The sequence below is a fragment of the Vitis riparia genome, chromosome 11 (genome assembly GCF_004353265.1).
Source record: "Vitis riparia cultivar Riparia Gloire de Montpellier isolate 1030 chromosome 11, EGFV_Vit.rip_1.0, whole genome shotgun sequence".
NCBI classification, from domain to species: Eukaryota; Viridiplantae; Streptophyta; class Magnoliopsida; order Vitales; family Vitaceae; genus Vitis; species Vitis riparia.
In genome coordinates this window covers 17,953,416-17,966,784 of record NC_048441.1, presented here as the reverse complement: position 1 = coordinate 17,966,784, position 13,369 = coordinate 17,953,416, and the positions used below count along the sequence as shown (strand labels likewise).

The following is a 13,369-nucleotide window of genomic DNA, read 5'->3' as shown; positions in this document are numbered from 1 at the left end:
CATTTATCCAAACATAGGAATAAGGGAGAAAAGGAATGAGATGTCTATTCCCATTCCCTATTCCCGTGTACCAAACACCCCCTAAATGTAAACAATGTTTGTTTAAGTACAAAATTTATATAATATTAATTATAAGTAAGAATACGACCCTTACAAATATCATATAAGATAATAAAATTAGTGATATTTGTCGATAATAGCAGCTAGATTGATGATAAATAAAATGAATATTAAATTTTATTATGAAGATAAAAATATTATTTTATTTTATTTTAATATTTTCAAATGCTTTAAATTATATTTAATATAAAAATTATATTTAAAATATGTAATATGATGAAATTTAAATATGAATAAAAACAATTAAAAATTATTTGTTTATAATAACTCATAATATATATTTAATAATGGTTATTTATAAATATTGGCAAGAACCGGAAATTTCGGTATTAATCTTTTTTTAATTCATATGGTGAAAAATTTTCATAACCATAAACACGAACTTCATTCCAGCAAGACATGAAATATTATTATATAAATTATGTTTGACAAAATAACTTAATAATATGATTTAAAGTTAAAAATAATTTTAAGTAATAGATAAAAATAATTAACTTATTCTTAAATCCACATTATTATTTTACTTTTTTATCCTTATTTGTCCTAATTACTTTCATTATCTCTTTTACTGTTCCAAAACATTTATTATTACTTGAACTTCTTTGCTCTAGTTATAATTTTTGAGGATAAATATGTCGATTTGATAATTTATAATAAATTTTAAGTTAATTTTATTAAACAATCTTAATACTTAAAAAGTAATAATTAAATAATAATTAATAAGTTTTAAGTAAACAACTTAAATATAATTTAACTTAAAATCATTAAGTAATAAGTATTAAGTTCTACCAAATACCTCTTAAGATGTATTTAGTAAACTAATTTAATATCTTAAAGCGATTTAATAACATAATTTAAGTTATAAAATAAATTAAGTATGCTTGATAAAATTAATGAAATGACTTAAGTAACAAATAATTTTAAGTAATAAGTAAAAACAATTAAATTTGTTCTTAAATTATACTTAAATTGTTAACTTATAACTTATTATTTTATTCTTATTTTAAGTATTAAAGTTGTTTGATAAAATTAACTTAAAATTTATTCTAAATCATTAAATTGATATATTTATTCTCATAAATTATAATTAAGGGAAAGGAGGTCGAGTAACAATAGAAGTTATAAAGTAGCAAAATAAATTATGGACATAATTAGGATAAATGAGGATAAAAAAGTAAAATGAAAATGTAAACTTAATAATAAATCAATTATTTTTACTTATTATTTAAAAAGTTGTTTTTTACTTTAAGTTATATCATTAAGTTATTTTACAAAACATACTTAATTTACTTATTATTAAGTCACTCTAAGTTGGTTTTAAAAATAAAATCAAATCTTCATATCGCTATCAAAAGATAATTAAAAATAAATAAATATTATCTCATTGGCAAAATTCTAAAATGAAACAAATATTAATTTTGAAGTCAAAAGAAAATAAAAAATAAATAAATATTTTTTGTCGACAAATTTCATTAATAGAGAAGACAAGTTTTGAGCGGCTTATTCCTGAATGACTTTATTGAAAGGCGAAGAACACATATGCAGTTCTTCTACGATTTCTTGGACTTGTAAGAGGATTTTATGAAGTTTTATTTTTTATTTTTTATTTATTTATATTTTTTTTTTAGGAAACCTTGTTTCCCATGTAGAGTCATTTTTGTCGAACCCAATGAGTCTTTCCATTGAAATCAAATTTTGGAATTTCCCAATATTTAATTGTTCGATGTTAACAACTTGATTTATCTATTAGGGAAATTTGTGAATTAGAGAATATTTATTTATTTTTAATACTCATTTGACAACAATGAGAAAATTTGATTTTATTTATAAGACTAAATTTTGTAACCTTTCAAAATTCATCAACATGTCACATTTTTAATATATGTGCCACCTGTCAAATGTGTAAAACCCATAGTTTTAAAAACCAAACCGGACTGGCCGGTCCGACCGTTGGCTAGTCATGATTCCAGTCCGATCCGGTCAATTGGCCCGAAAACAGGTTGAACCGAAATCAAATCGATTGAACCAGCAGTCTGACCGGCGAACCAGATGAACCAGTCAGTTCCATCCAAACCAGATGGTTCAATTATTTTTTATTTTTTAAAAAAATTTTACAATATCAAAACGATGTTGTTTTGATGCTTCTAACATCAAAACGATGTCGTTTTGGATGATATAAAAACATCTTAACTTCTCATTCTCCATTTGAATCGAATGTGAAGAAGATGCTGCCCCCCAACGTGTTGTGACACCCACGCCAGCTCTCACTGGCGGTCTCCTAGATCGTTACACCATCTACCTGGCCGCTTCGACGCAAAACCCTTTATAAAGCCCCCTCTCGGCGTCGCAAACCCCCCTCACTCCCCCCCTCGGGGTCAAAGCGCCCATCCAAAAAACCTGATTGTGTGCGCCTTTCGACTCCGTCCAGTAGTTGCAAGTTGATATTTTCTGTTAGCCCAAGGGTTCTCCTAATCGGGTTTTGATGGTAACAAACCATGGTTAAGTGACTAATTGGTTTAAATGTTTAAGAATCTCAGGTATAAACTTGAAAATTCATCAAATGACCAAATGGATAAAAGATCAAGACGCTTGGAAGACTTGTGATCATAGGAAACTAATGTAAAATGAATGCATGAGTGCACTTAGGATTTTCATACGTTTCATGCACCTTAGAAAACTCGGTTTATTCTTTAAAATGTCGATTTCATTAAAACCCGAGTTTTTAACTAATTTACCTTAGGCAAAATGTTTCAAAATTGACTTAATAATTTACCTAAAGACCTTGCCTAAGTATTAGAAAAGAAAGGAATAAAAAAATAGGTTTTTCGGGGCCAAAAAGGCTCAACCGGTCGAGGCTATGGCCAACCGGTTGAGGAACCGGTCGACCGGTTGTGGTCGTCCGGTCGAGGACTGGTCGAGGAAGGTCAAAAACTTTTTCTCTCTCCCAGTAGCCTTCTCTTCCCAGTCGAGAACCGGTCGAGGTCCGGTTGAGGCAACGGTAACCTGTCATGCATTAAATGCTCCAACGGCTAGTGAACTGGTCGACCCCTAGCTCGACCGAACGAGGTTGCCTTTTGCTGTTTTTGACTCCCGAGCTTAGAAACCTATAAATTGAGAGCTCCACTTCATTTATTGACAAGAGAACACTTGCATTTAAAGCCTACCTACATGTTCTTGATAAAAAAGCTCTCATTTCTTTCCTAGTGCATTAAATCACCACTTGCATATTCTTTAGTGCACTCTTGTTTGTCATCCTAACTTTGTCTTGTATTTGAGCCATGTTTGAGTTAGGTTGAGTGATTATATCTTGTAACAATCTGAGTGTTAAAGCCTTCAAGAGGGTTAAATCTTGAAGAGGTTGTGTAAGAGTCCATTGGAGTTGGAATCCAAGTGTAAGAAGATTGGAAGCTTGGTTGAAGCTTCAAGTTAGTGGAACCCTCACTTGGTTAGGAGATTGAGGAGAGTGGACGTAAGCAAGGAAGTGCCGAACCACTATAAACCCGAGTTTGAATTCTCTAAACTCTATCTCTTTACTTTGCTTATATTTTGTTTAAATTTGTTGTGATTGAAAAGATTTTAAAAACCTGATTCACCCCTCCCCATTTGGGTGTTTTTCTTAACTAAGCATAGCCTTTATTTTCTCATTTTCAAATTTATTTTTTATGTTTTATATTTAATAATTTTAATGTGTTTTTTTTATTGTGATATTATGTTTAATATTAAATTTTTATAAATTTTTCATTTTTTGTTTATTTGTTAGTCTTCACAGCAACGGTGTTGGGCGAGGATGAGAGATTGAGAGTTCAAATTGATAAAGTAAAAAAATGTGTTTTATATGGATTTACATGGATGGTATAAGATATGATTTAATGGTAAAATTAAAAACATTAGAATTTAAAATAAATTTATGATTTTAAAATAAGTTTTTTATTTAAAAATAAATATTAAAATTTTAAATTTTAAATTAAAATTATGATTTTAATTTAAATTTATAATTTGAAACTGATTTTCTGATTTTTAAATAAAATTTTAATTTTTAAATAATATATAAATTATTATTTTTACTTTTATAATTATTTTAAATTTTAATAATTTATAAATTGTATATTTATAATGTCATGGATAACTTTTTCGATTTTCAGTTTAATGACTGGTCCAATTTTGAAAACATTGGTAAAACCAAACACCATTTGAAACTCAAGAATCATTATATCATGATTATCAAATAATAAATAATTAAATAAAATCCTTGTAAAATAAAAAAATAAAAAAATAATTTAGAATCACTAGATCTCTTTTTATTTAAGTAAAATTTTAAATTTTCCCGGTATAATATTGGAAATAATCTTTTTTTTAGTGCAATTGGGGGATAATATTCAGTCTTCACTTGATTTTGGAAGAAGCCTTTATATATATATATAAATAAATAAAATAAAACCCCATATTCGTTGCTTTAAACCCTTAACGATTGTTCTTTTCTCAGGTGAGTCTGAGCTCGGCTTCGATTAATTTCTTGGGATTGATTTTCAGAGAAAAGGCCAAAAACGAGCTGAGATTCATCTAGAAATCAATGGAATCTCCACCTTCAGCTCCTCAACCTCCCAAGGTGTCAGCCGTTAGGCGTTACAAACTTGTTTGGCGACTTCTCCTAGCTGCAAATCTTGCTCTTGGAGGTATGGCTAACAGATGAATGTAGACCCCTGGTTTTTTCTTTCTGGGTAATTGATTTTCAACAAGAAAAGAAGGTTTGGTGAAGTGATTTTGTCTTTATTCTTTGGTGTGTGCTGCATTTGAGGTTTGAGTTGATGGTGAACCGGCGATAAGGGAGCATTGTTCTATGAATATTTGATGGGTCTTTTGTCTGTTTGATTAGGTTTTTAGTGTGTGCATCTTAAGCTTGATTGGATACGATAAAACTTTAAGTTTAAAGTGATGTATCGAGTTTGAGTGAATTGGGTTTGATGACAAGAGGGCACATGGTACAAATGTATGAATATTTGATGGGCCTTCATCTGTTGATTGTGTTTTGAACTTTTGAACGTGAGCATCTTAAATGGATGTAAGAAAATTTGCAGTTCAAAGTGAATAGGGTTTGTGTTTGAGCTGATAGTGCACTGTTGGTAAGAATTCATTGCTCCTAATGGCCGTATCAATGCCTGATGGGCTTTTTTAGTTTGATTGTCTCTTATCTGAAACCATATTAATTGGATATAATAGAAATTTTCAGTTTAAGTTGTGCGTTAGAATCCTTCTTTCTTTTTTTGATAAGCACACAGAAAAATATTATAGATAGACAAAAGGCTAAAGCTCGGCGTCCTACACTGGAGTATACAAAGGGAACCAAGCAAAAAAACCAAAGAAAGGAGGGCAAACAAAGGGGAAACACCAGCTGCACACAAATTCTTAGCTCCTAACCAATCAATAAAATTGATCAAAGACATAGTATTTCCTTCTATATGATGCCTAACATGATTCAAAAAGGAAAGCATAAAAGAGGATGTAAGCAATTGATCTGAGGTTTCCACATCTTCAAAAGCCCTCCGATTTCTTTCATGTCAAATGGTCCAAAAAAGACACAAAAAGACAGCTAACGAAATGATCCAGAATCCTCTTATGGTTGCACATTCTATGATAATCCTGGCATGATAATGTCGAAGATTCTGATAGAGAAAGTCCCTTACAGCTTGCCATCACTTTGAAAGCAAATTATAGGAGGTTAATTTTGAAGCATCAAGTACTTTATTAGAACCTTAACTTTATGAAGTAACGGAAGAATTGAATTGTTGGAAAGGGAGTTCTGACTTACAAAGTGGTGTATCACATCTTCTGTAATTGAGAAGTTTGGAAAGCTACTCTCGGTTATTAACTTCTAATTGAAGCCTGTCTGTATAAAATGTAATATTTTTTAAGAGAAGCTGTTCTGTGTTAACCCCAAAGGTCAGTGATTGTTGCTATTTTGGCCTTATTTTTTACCCTCTATCGAATTGTATTCTTGTGGAGTAGATGACTGGGGATGTATGATATCTTCATTAAGAAGCATCATCATGATTTTGGATATTAGCATTGCAACTTCTTGAAGCCTTTCTTTTCCTTGTAAGCATGCCTTCTGGATGCTTCTGTATTATTATGGCTTTCTTTTCCTTTTAAGTATGCCTTCATGGATGCTTCTGTATTGTTATTTTGGTTGGACTTTATTATTTTTCTCCTATTATGGTTGGACTTAATTAGTTGAAGGATTATTATTATTATGGTTAGACCTTATTATTATTCTCCTATTAGGTTGGACTTAATTAGTTAAAGGAATCCTATTCCTAAGTCAAGGCCAAGGTTACTCTCTTCAAATGTGAAATTCTTGACCTAGAATGAGGGAGCAAGTAGCAAAATATTTTTTTCTTCTGTTATGGATTTTGATTTTGATGGGTTAACATTGATTTAGATGTTGGAATGGGAAGTGGGGAGGTGGTAGAAGTTTAAATTCAATTGGAAACCAGATAGATGGGATCTCATCTCAAGTCACATTGGTATTGCCATGAACATCGCAGCTGAAAACAAATTACTCATTTGGGGTAAAACTCTTGTTGTGAAATCTGATGGTTTGGGGCAGAAATCATCATGATCGGGTATAAGGTAGTGAGTGGTTCAACATATGCCAAAATGAGTGGAGGAAGGTCTTGATTGTGATAGATAGATAGAAATGGGGCAATTGGAATCTCTGCTTGATGAAGTTGTTGGTTAAGCATGCAAGTCGAAATCAGTGTTTCTGATAGAAGGATGGCTGATGATTGCTGTTATTAGACATTTACTAATAACGCTTATATAAAAAATTGGACATTTACTAACAACTCTTTCGAAAATAATCCACTTACATGTTAGTAATCTTGTAAACCTAAGTAATCACCAGGCAATTCACTAACTTCGATTTTATCTCTTGCAGCTTATATGTTCGTGGGGGCAACAAAGAAAGATGCAGACATGGATAATGGTGAAGGTACAAAGAAACACATAGAAGAAGAAAAAGCTGTGGCAGAACTTTCTTCTGTTCCAATTGTGAGTACAACCCCTCCAGCAACAATGGAGTCTTTGAAGGTGCGGGAGCCCATCCCTGCTGATCAGCAGCTTGAGCTTTTCAAGTGGATATTGGAAGAGAAAAGAAAAGTGAAACCCAAGGATCTTGAAGAGAAGAAAAGAATTGATGAAGAGAAGGCCGTTCTCAAACATTTTATTAAGACAAAATCTGTCCCAAATCTTAAATTCTGATGCTTCTATTCTTTATTGTCAAATTTTCGCCCTTTATATGGAAAGGGGCAGACTGCCTTCTTCTGGTGCTCAAACTCAACTCCATTGGATGGTGTTTCTAAACTTTTATCAGATATCAATGTCCCTGCCTTCTCTCTAATGGTTACCCAGGTTCTCTAAGGGCATCCGACAGCCACATACCTTACTGAACTCAACTGAGCATTGCCTCCCCAGTCTACTTGGGATTGGCTTCATGAATCCTTTACTAAGTCGTATTAAAAAGGTCAATTTGCCCTTTACTACAGGGAAAAAGGTACATCATGGAGTTTCTCATTTATCTGAAATAGTGAGAGCTCAAACCATAAACCCTGCAATTTCGGGTAAGATCTCCAGAACCCAAAATTTAGCTTTGGATTTTTGAACATTTAAGAAGGCATATAACCATATAAGCTGCCTTCTGGCACAAATATAAAGGCTAGGGCCCAAGAGAGGAACCTACCTATGCTCTATGAGCTTGTATTTCAGATTTTTCAACAGGACCACCTTTTTATCTGTAAGGGTAAAATGATAACAACCAATCTATCCAGAGACTTCTGTTTTGTAGTGCTCACCTTGATAATAAATATCCACCTCTGGTTTCTTCTCGGATGTAGATGTGTTTGAAATCACAGCCAAATGTCTCATCATTTAAAACAGACAACAACCCAGAAGGAGATGGAATCGTCGCGCAGAAATTAAGTCATTTGGGGTTAATCTCCCCTAAATTGATAAAAAAACGAGAAGGTACATAACTTTCATGGTACACTGTAAGACCTTAGGGGTCATGAGCCAGGGGGAGTGAGACAAAAATAAAGAATTTCTTCCTGGAATCTGAGGTGGTTAATAAATAGTTTGAAGGTTGATGGAGCCCACAGTGTAGTTCTCCACCTTGAAGTCCAACCATATCCACACTCTTCCATCTAGTTCTCTCCAGTTCTCCCTCTGCAAACCAAGACTTTGCTGGGTATCTCTCCTTTCCCTTCCACCAATCAATATTACAAGCTTTGTCACTGGCTCTCTCTCTTGGATCAACATCTACTTCAAGGCTCTATCTCCAATGCCAGGAACCATCCAAGTTTCAGGTGTCAAAAGCTCCCCTCCTAATATAGTTTGAAATATAAAAAACTTGTATGTGCATTCACTCAATTTAATTCATTATTCTAGTTCTGGATTTCACGGGCCTGCCTTCATCATCCCCTTCGTCAATTTCCATAAAGGGTAGGCAGATTATCATTTTTCCTCCATTTTTTACTGGTAAAATTGTTTGTCAGATATCATTCGGTTTGTGGCATTGACTAGTGTTTGTACTGTATAATGCAGTTTCCATGGGAAAAAGAGAGTACCAGACTTGGGATAAGGGAGATTTCTCTTTGTAATGCTTCTGAATTTCATCTTAATTGTTCTAATTCATCTCTCTATTGTTTGAGTTTCATATTTGTAACTCTAATTTCTTGGTTCTGAATTTCAAATTATGTTGTTTTAGTACAGCCCTTTAACTACCCTTCGGCAGAACTTGACTGTGACTCTACAGGATGCTGAAGGAAATGAAATATCACATGCAGGTGTGTTGTTTTTCCCAATTTGAACTTAATAATCATGTATTTTTCTTTTCCTCTTGCAACAAAAGTTGATCAGGATGTTTTTTTTCTGGGTGCCAGAAATTGATACCATGTTGGTAGTTCAAAAAGGTTTGTTGGATGACACTTTTCCCCTCAAAGGAGGTGGGCATGTGCACATGAAGTTGCAGTTCATCCTTAGTGAAGAAGAGCGCAACCGAATCCGTATAATGGTATTGTTCCTCTATTTCTTTTCTCTTTTCTTTCCATTGTTATCCATTATGATGGCCATTTTCACATGGGCTTACAAGAGATTTTGTGATTATAAAAACCCGACATTCAAGGAATCAAGAGTTTAAGATACCCAAGAAACTAAAACCAACAACTTAGAAAGTGATATGTACTTTCTTTAGACTTAATTCTCCTATTCATTACAGAGATTTTCTGAGAAATCTTATTATGAAGCCAGCAGTATATCTCTATGAAATCTCCATCCTGAAAATACTTTGTTGGACAATTAAATAGCTGTCTGCATGGAAGGATTAATTTTTCTGTTTACATTTTTATTTTTTTTTGGTAGAGAGAATCTGCATTGAAAAAGAAACACAGTGGGCTTTCAGGAACTGCTAGTTTGTCATCTTTGTCAATCAACAAGAAAGTTTCAGGTATGATCTCATTTACCCAGTTAATGAAGTAAAAGAAAAGAGGACTGTGGAGAAGAGGAAAAGTGAAAAAATGGAAGAAAATGGCATAAGCTTTAGTTTCAATGTGGTCTTACATTGTACCTTTTCTGAAAGGCTTTTTCTTGATGTTCTGAGTCCTGCATCTTCTCAAGATTCACAAAGAGGCCTCCTTCACACTGAAACAGAAAGCATCAGAGAGATTGCTAGCCAAGCTGGTCTGGAACAAAATCCTGTGAATTTGAATGGGGAGCCACAATCTGGTGCTGATAAGATAGAAGGAACTCAGCTTGATGACAGCTCAACGACCCTAGTTAAGGATTGTTTACATTGCCTTGTAGAACTTTTATCATTTCATGAAAGAGAAACCCGAAAGCACCAGGAGTTTTCCTAACAGTTATCTTACCTGTTTTAGAATGATACAGATAGAAGTGGAGAGAGTTTGTCAACAGCGGAAGTTTCACAGGAGGCTGGAGCCCACCATCTAACTGAATTAAAACACACAGATTTAGATGAGAAATTTGAGGCTCAATCACCATTCTCAGATTTTCCTGTGAAGCCCATTTTTTCAGATGGAACTTCATCTATGTCAGGATGTTTGGAATCTGTTACCACAGATAGTAATTCAGCTTCTCCAAGGCTGGAGGAAAATCATGCTGACAACACTGAGAAACAGAGTTCATTGAGGAAAACTCCCAGTAATGTAAGGAAAATGATAAGTGCCTTTGAAAATAGTCTAACTCAGGTATTTCTTGTACTTTTCCTTGTGAATATTCTGCATATGTTAATCCAAAGGATACTTGTTCTTCTATAAGTTTCAGAAAACTATTTGCTTGGAAACAGGAAATGGGGCATCGTGTTGCGCCACCAGTTACGAAATCTCAATCAACCAAGAGTTGGAGGGAAGTTCTTTCAAGGGGTCCACAAAGATTAAAGGAAACTGAGACATGGAACCCTAAAGTGACACAATCAACTTCAGAAGAGGCTAAAGACTTTGTGCTTATGGGTGAGTTTCAACAAACTGCAGCATATATCAGAAAAAGAGGAGAGCAAATTGATTCTGATAGAGCTATGGATAAAAGTAAAGCACCCCTGTATGCTGGGCAGTCAAAGGAGCTAAGTGCAAAACACATCCAATCTAAAAATGAGACGCCCAGTGATAAAAATAGACAAGTACACAAAAAGGAAGAGAGAAAATCTTTTGAAAATTTGATTAAAAAATTCCCAGTTGAAACAGCTACAGCTTCAGGAGGAATATTTAATCGTCAGGGTAGGCTTCAACCTTCTAATTTGGTCACTGATGAGAGAGATTCTGGTGGCACTTCAGTTATAGAGAAGGATGGAGTAGGAGTTCAATCAAGATTTTCAAGTGAGATCATTAGTCAGGGAGGTACAGAGAATACACCAAAACCAGTACTATATTGTAAAGCTGAGAACTTCAGCTTTGAAAGCTGTGGCAGCTGTATATTCCTAGATGATACAAGACGCTTGTGTATAACAACCAGCGATAAACAAGTGATGAATGCAATGGGAGGTTCCCCCACTGAAGTGGATATCCATCAAAGAAAGGTGAGCTTTTTGTTTCTTGAAAATGTGGAAGAGGATATCTTAATTTTCCTGCTGGCTTTTTTTATTGCATTATTTGAAGTATCACTTTGATTATAGTTGTCTTTATGAATCAAGTTAAGCTGTGATGAATAGTTATAGAAACTACCATCATCTGAAATATGTACCATATCCTTTACTTCGGCTGTGGATGTTGCTGTGAGATTTTTCTTGTTGCTACCTATCAAAAAAATAAATAAATTTCTTGTTGCTGCCAAGAAAGTTACAGTATTTTCATGTACAACCAGCTGTTTGTGTGCCAGTAGCACTTTGCCGCGTTGGACTATAAATGGTTCACCTTACTGTTATCAACATAGAAACAAGTTTTCTTGAAATTGAACTGGCAATCTGCTTATTTAATCAGTCTGTTTACATCATTATTTTCAGCTTAAGGTGCATGGAAGCTCTGATATTGAAGGGAAGCAAGCCCAGAAAACTTCTCACAGAGTGAAAAAAAGGCTTGAGAATTCTGCAGACGTCGAACCTTCTAGAGGCCCAGTTGCACGGGTGAGAGCGCTGATATTAGCCCCTAAAATTATGATACAAACTACAAATTCAAAACCCCCACCTCCCAATTAAAAGGTGAAAAAAAAACAATCTAGATTTAGCTTCATTTATCCATTATTTGTGAAGATATTCCAGGTTAGCATGGAGTGGGACTAGTTTTTTTTGTATACATGTGTAGAGATTATCTGTTGATCAGAAAACAAATGCTAAACTGCGATTAGAACTGTTTTTTCCCTTCTCAGGCGATAAAAGTTGCAATAATGGCAGGCTTTGGAACATTTGTTTTCCTTACCAGACAAAGAAGTAGCAGGTATGTTCATCACTGATACTGATCTTCATTCATTTCCATCTATTCTACTTTTATGCCAAGCTAGGACTACAGATCTTAACTTAGCCTAACAAGATACCCAAATTTTGAAAGAAAAGATCAAATCACAGAACCAAAGCCCGGTTTCATGGCTTCTAAAAACTTGGTTCCATATCCTATGAATGATGCAGAATTAGTACAGGCAACTAGTGTTGATATCATCCAGCTCAGAAACAAAGTATCACCGTATCAGAGACTGCAATGCTGAAAAACCCGGAATCTCATGCGAACATGGGCAATGATAATGCATGCATAGAAAGATTTGGGAAAGAATTTTCATATGAATGTTTGCATGTTGTATAGGTTACAATAGATGGGTGCCTGGCTTTTATGCAAATGCTGATCTGGGTTGCATCTTTCTGGTATTGCAGATGAAATTAGCTTGTGATGGGACAAATTTTGATACATCACCCTAAGGCACCAAAACTATTTGGATCCACCAATTGTTTGAATTTTTCAAATTATTCTTCATTCAATGTAATAATACGTGGATGAACAGGTCTATCTGGTCACTGAGCTGATGTAAATTTCAGTGGATTGACATGCAAATAATAATTTTTTTCCATGGGTTCCATAGAATCTTTGGCATGTTTACCATCTATTTTCAAAAACAGTTTTTGTTCTTTTGTAACAAAATAAAAAACAAGTTTAGCAACTAGAAAATAAAAGCCGGTCTTCATTATTAAAAATAGAAAATAGGGTTTTTTTTATAATTATTTTGAGAATAATTTTTTGTTCTTTGGAAAAAAACATTAAAAAAATGATTGTCACAAACATCGGGACCTAATATAAAAAAATTCCTGTCACATCATGGGCTTTTTGAATTTGAAAATTTACAAATCTATTTTTAATTAGTTCGTGTACACGACAAGTGATATTTTTATTAATTGAAACTAAGATTTTAAACCTTAGAGGTAATATGTAAAATATGGGATAGGTTCGAAGGTTTAAAGTGTATTAAACCCTAAAATCAAATATAATAAATTTATTTTTTTTTGACTTTTTTTTTTCATTTCCCCAGACAATAATATCCCGAAGACAAATATAGCTTATAATTTTCCTTATTTTCCCTTTCATAATATTTGTTACCCTCAAATTTGGATCTTCGTTTCGGTAGTCCTTAATGAGGGTGGAAGGGCCAAACTGAAAATACTATTAATTTATAGCCTCTCTAATAACATATCCCATAAAATTGGGTTAATTGTATAATTTTTAGGGGTTAATCGCTAAATATCGCTTCAGTTTATTGAATTTATTTA

General features: G+C 33.5%; 2 protein-coding genes across 5 annotated transcripts; both read left to right on the top strand.

Annotated features, from left to right (window-relative positions):
* Window positions 1–4,581: 4,581 nt before the first annotated feature.
* On the top strand, window positions 4,582–7,496 carry LOC117925538. The gene is made up of 2 exons (XM_034844564.1): window positions 4,582–4,793; window positions 7,055–7,496. The coding sequence occupies exons 1-2, from the start codon at window positions 4,691–4,693 to the stop codon at window positions 7,375–7,377; spliced, it is 426 nt and encodes a 141-aa protein (XP_034700455.1). The 5' UTR covers window positions 4,582–4,690; the 3' UTR covers window positions 7,378–7,496.
* An 87-nt stretch (window positions 7,497–7,583) lies between these two features.
* On the top strand, window positions 7,584–12,686 carry LOC117925537. 4 transcript variants are annotated; one of them, XM_034844561.1, is made up of 12 exons: window positions 7,584–8,477; window positions 8,560–8,613; window positions 8,716–8,767; window positions 8,884–8,957; window positions 9,054–9,184; window positions 9,532–9,616; window positions 9,787–9,944; window positions 10,047–10,376; window positions 10,475–11,200; window positions 11,624–11,743; window positions 11,986–12,053; window positions 12,482–12,686. In XM_034844561.1, the coding sequence occupies exons 1-12, from the start codon at window positions 8,453–8,455 to the stop codon at window positions 12,483–12,485; spliced, it is 1,827 nt and encodes a 608-aa protein (XP_034700452.1). In that variant the 5' UTR covers window positions 7,584–8,452; the 3' UTR covers window positions 12,486–12,686. The 4 variants fall into 4 exon arrangements, with proteins under 4 accessions (XP_034700452.1, XP_034700453.1, XP_034700451.1 ...); XM_034844562.1 differs by lacking the exon at window positions 12,482–12,686 and adding an exon at window positions 12,242–12,475 and having other exon boundaries at window positions 9,820–9,944; XM_034844560.1 differs by lacking the exon at window positions 12,482–12,686 and adding an exon at window positions 12,242–12,475.
* Window positions 12,687–13,369: the final 683 nt, after the last annotated feature.

Coding starts and splice junctions, on each gene's coding strand:
- LOC117925538 (XM_034844564.1), top strand. CDS start 4,691: ATGGAATCTCCACCTTCAGCTCCTCAACCTCCCAAGGTGTCAGCCGTT. Junction 4,794..7,054: donor TGCAAATCTTGCTCTTGGAG/GTATGGCTAACA, acceptor TATCTCTTGCAG/CTTATATGTTCGTGGGGGCA.
- LOC117925537 (XM_034844560.1), top strand. CDS start 8,453: ATGCCAGGAACCATCCAAGTTTCAG. Junction 8,958..9,053: donor AAATGAAATATCACATGCAG/GTGTGTTGTTTT, acceptor TCTGGGTGCCAG/AAATTGATACCATGTTGGTA. Junction 11,744..11,985: donor CTAGAGGCCCAGTTGCACGG/GTGAGAGCGCTG, acceptor TTCCCTTCTCAG/GCGATAAAAGTTGCAATAAT.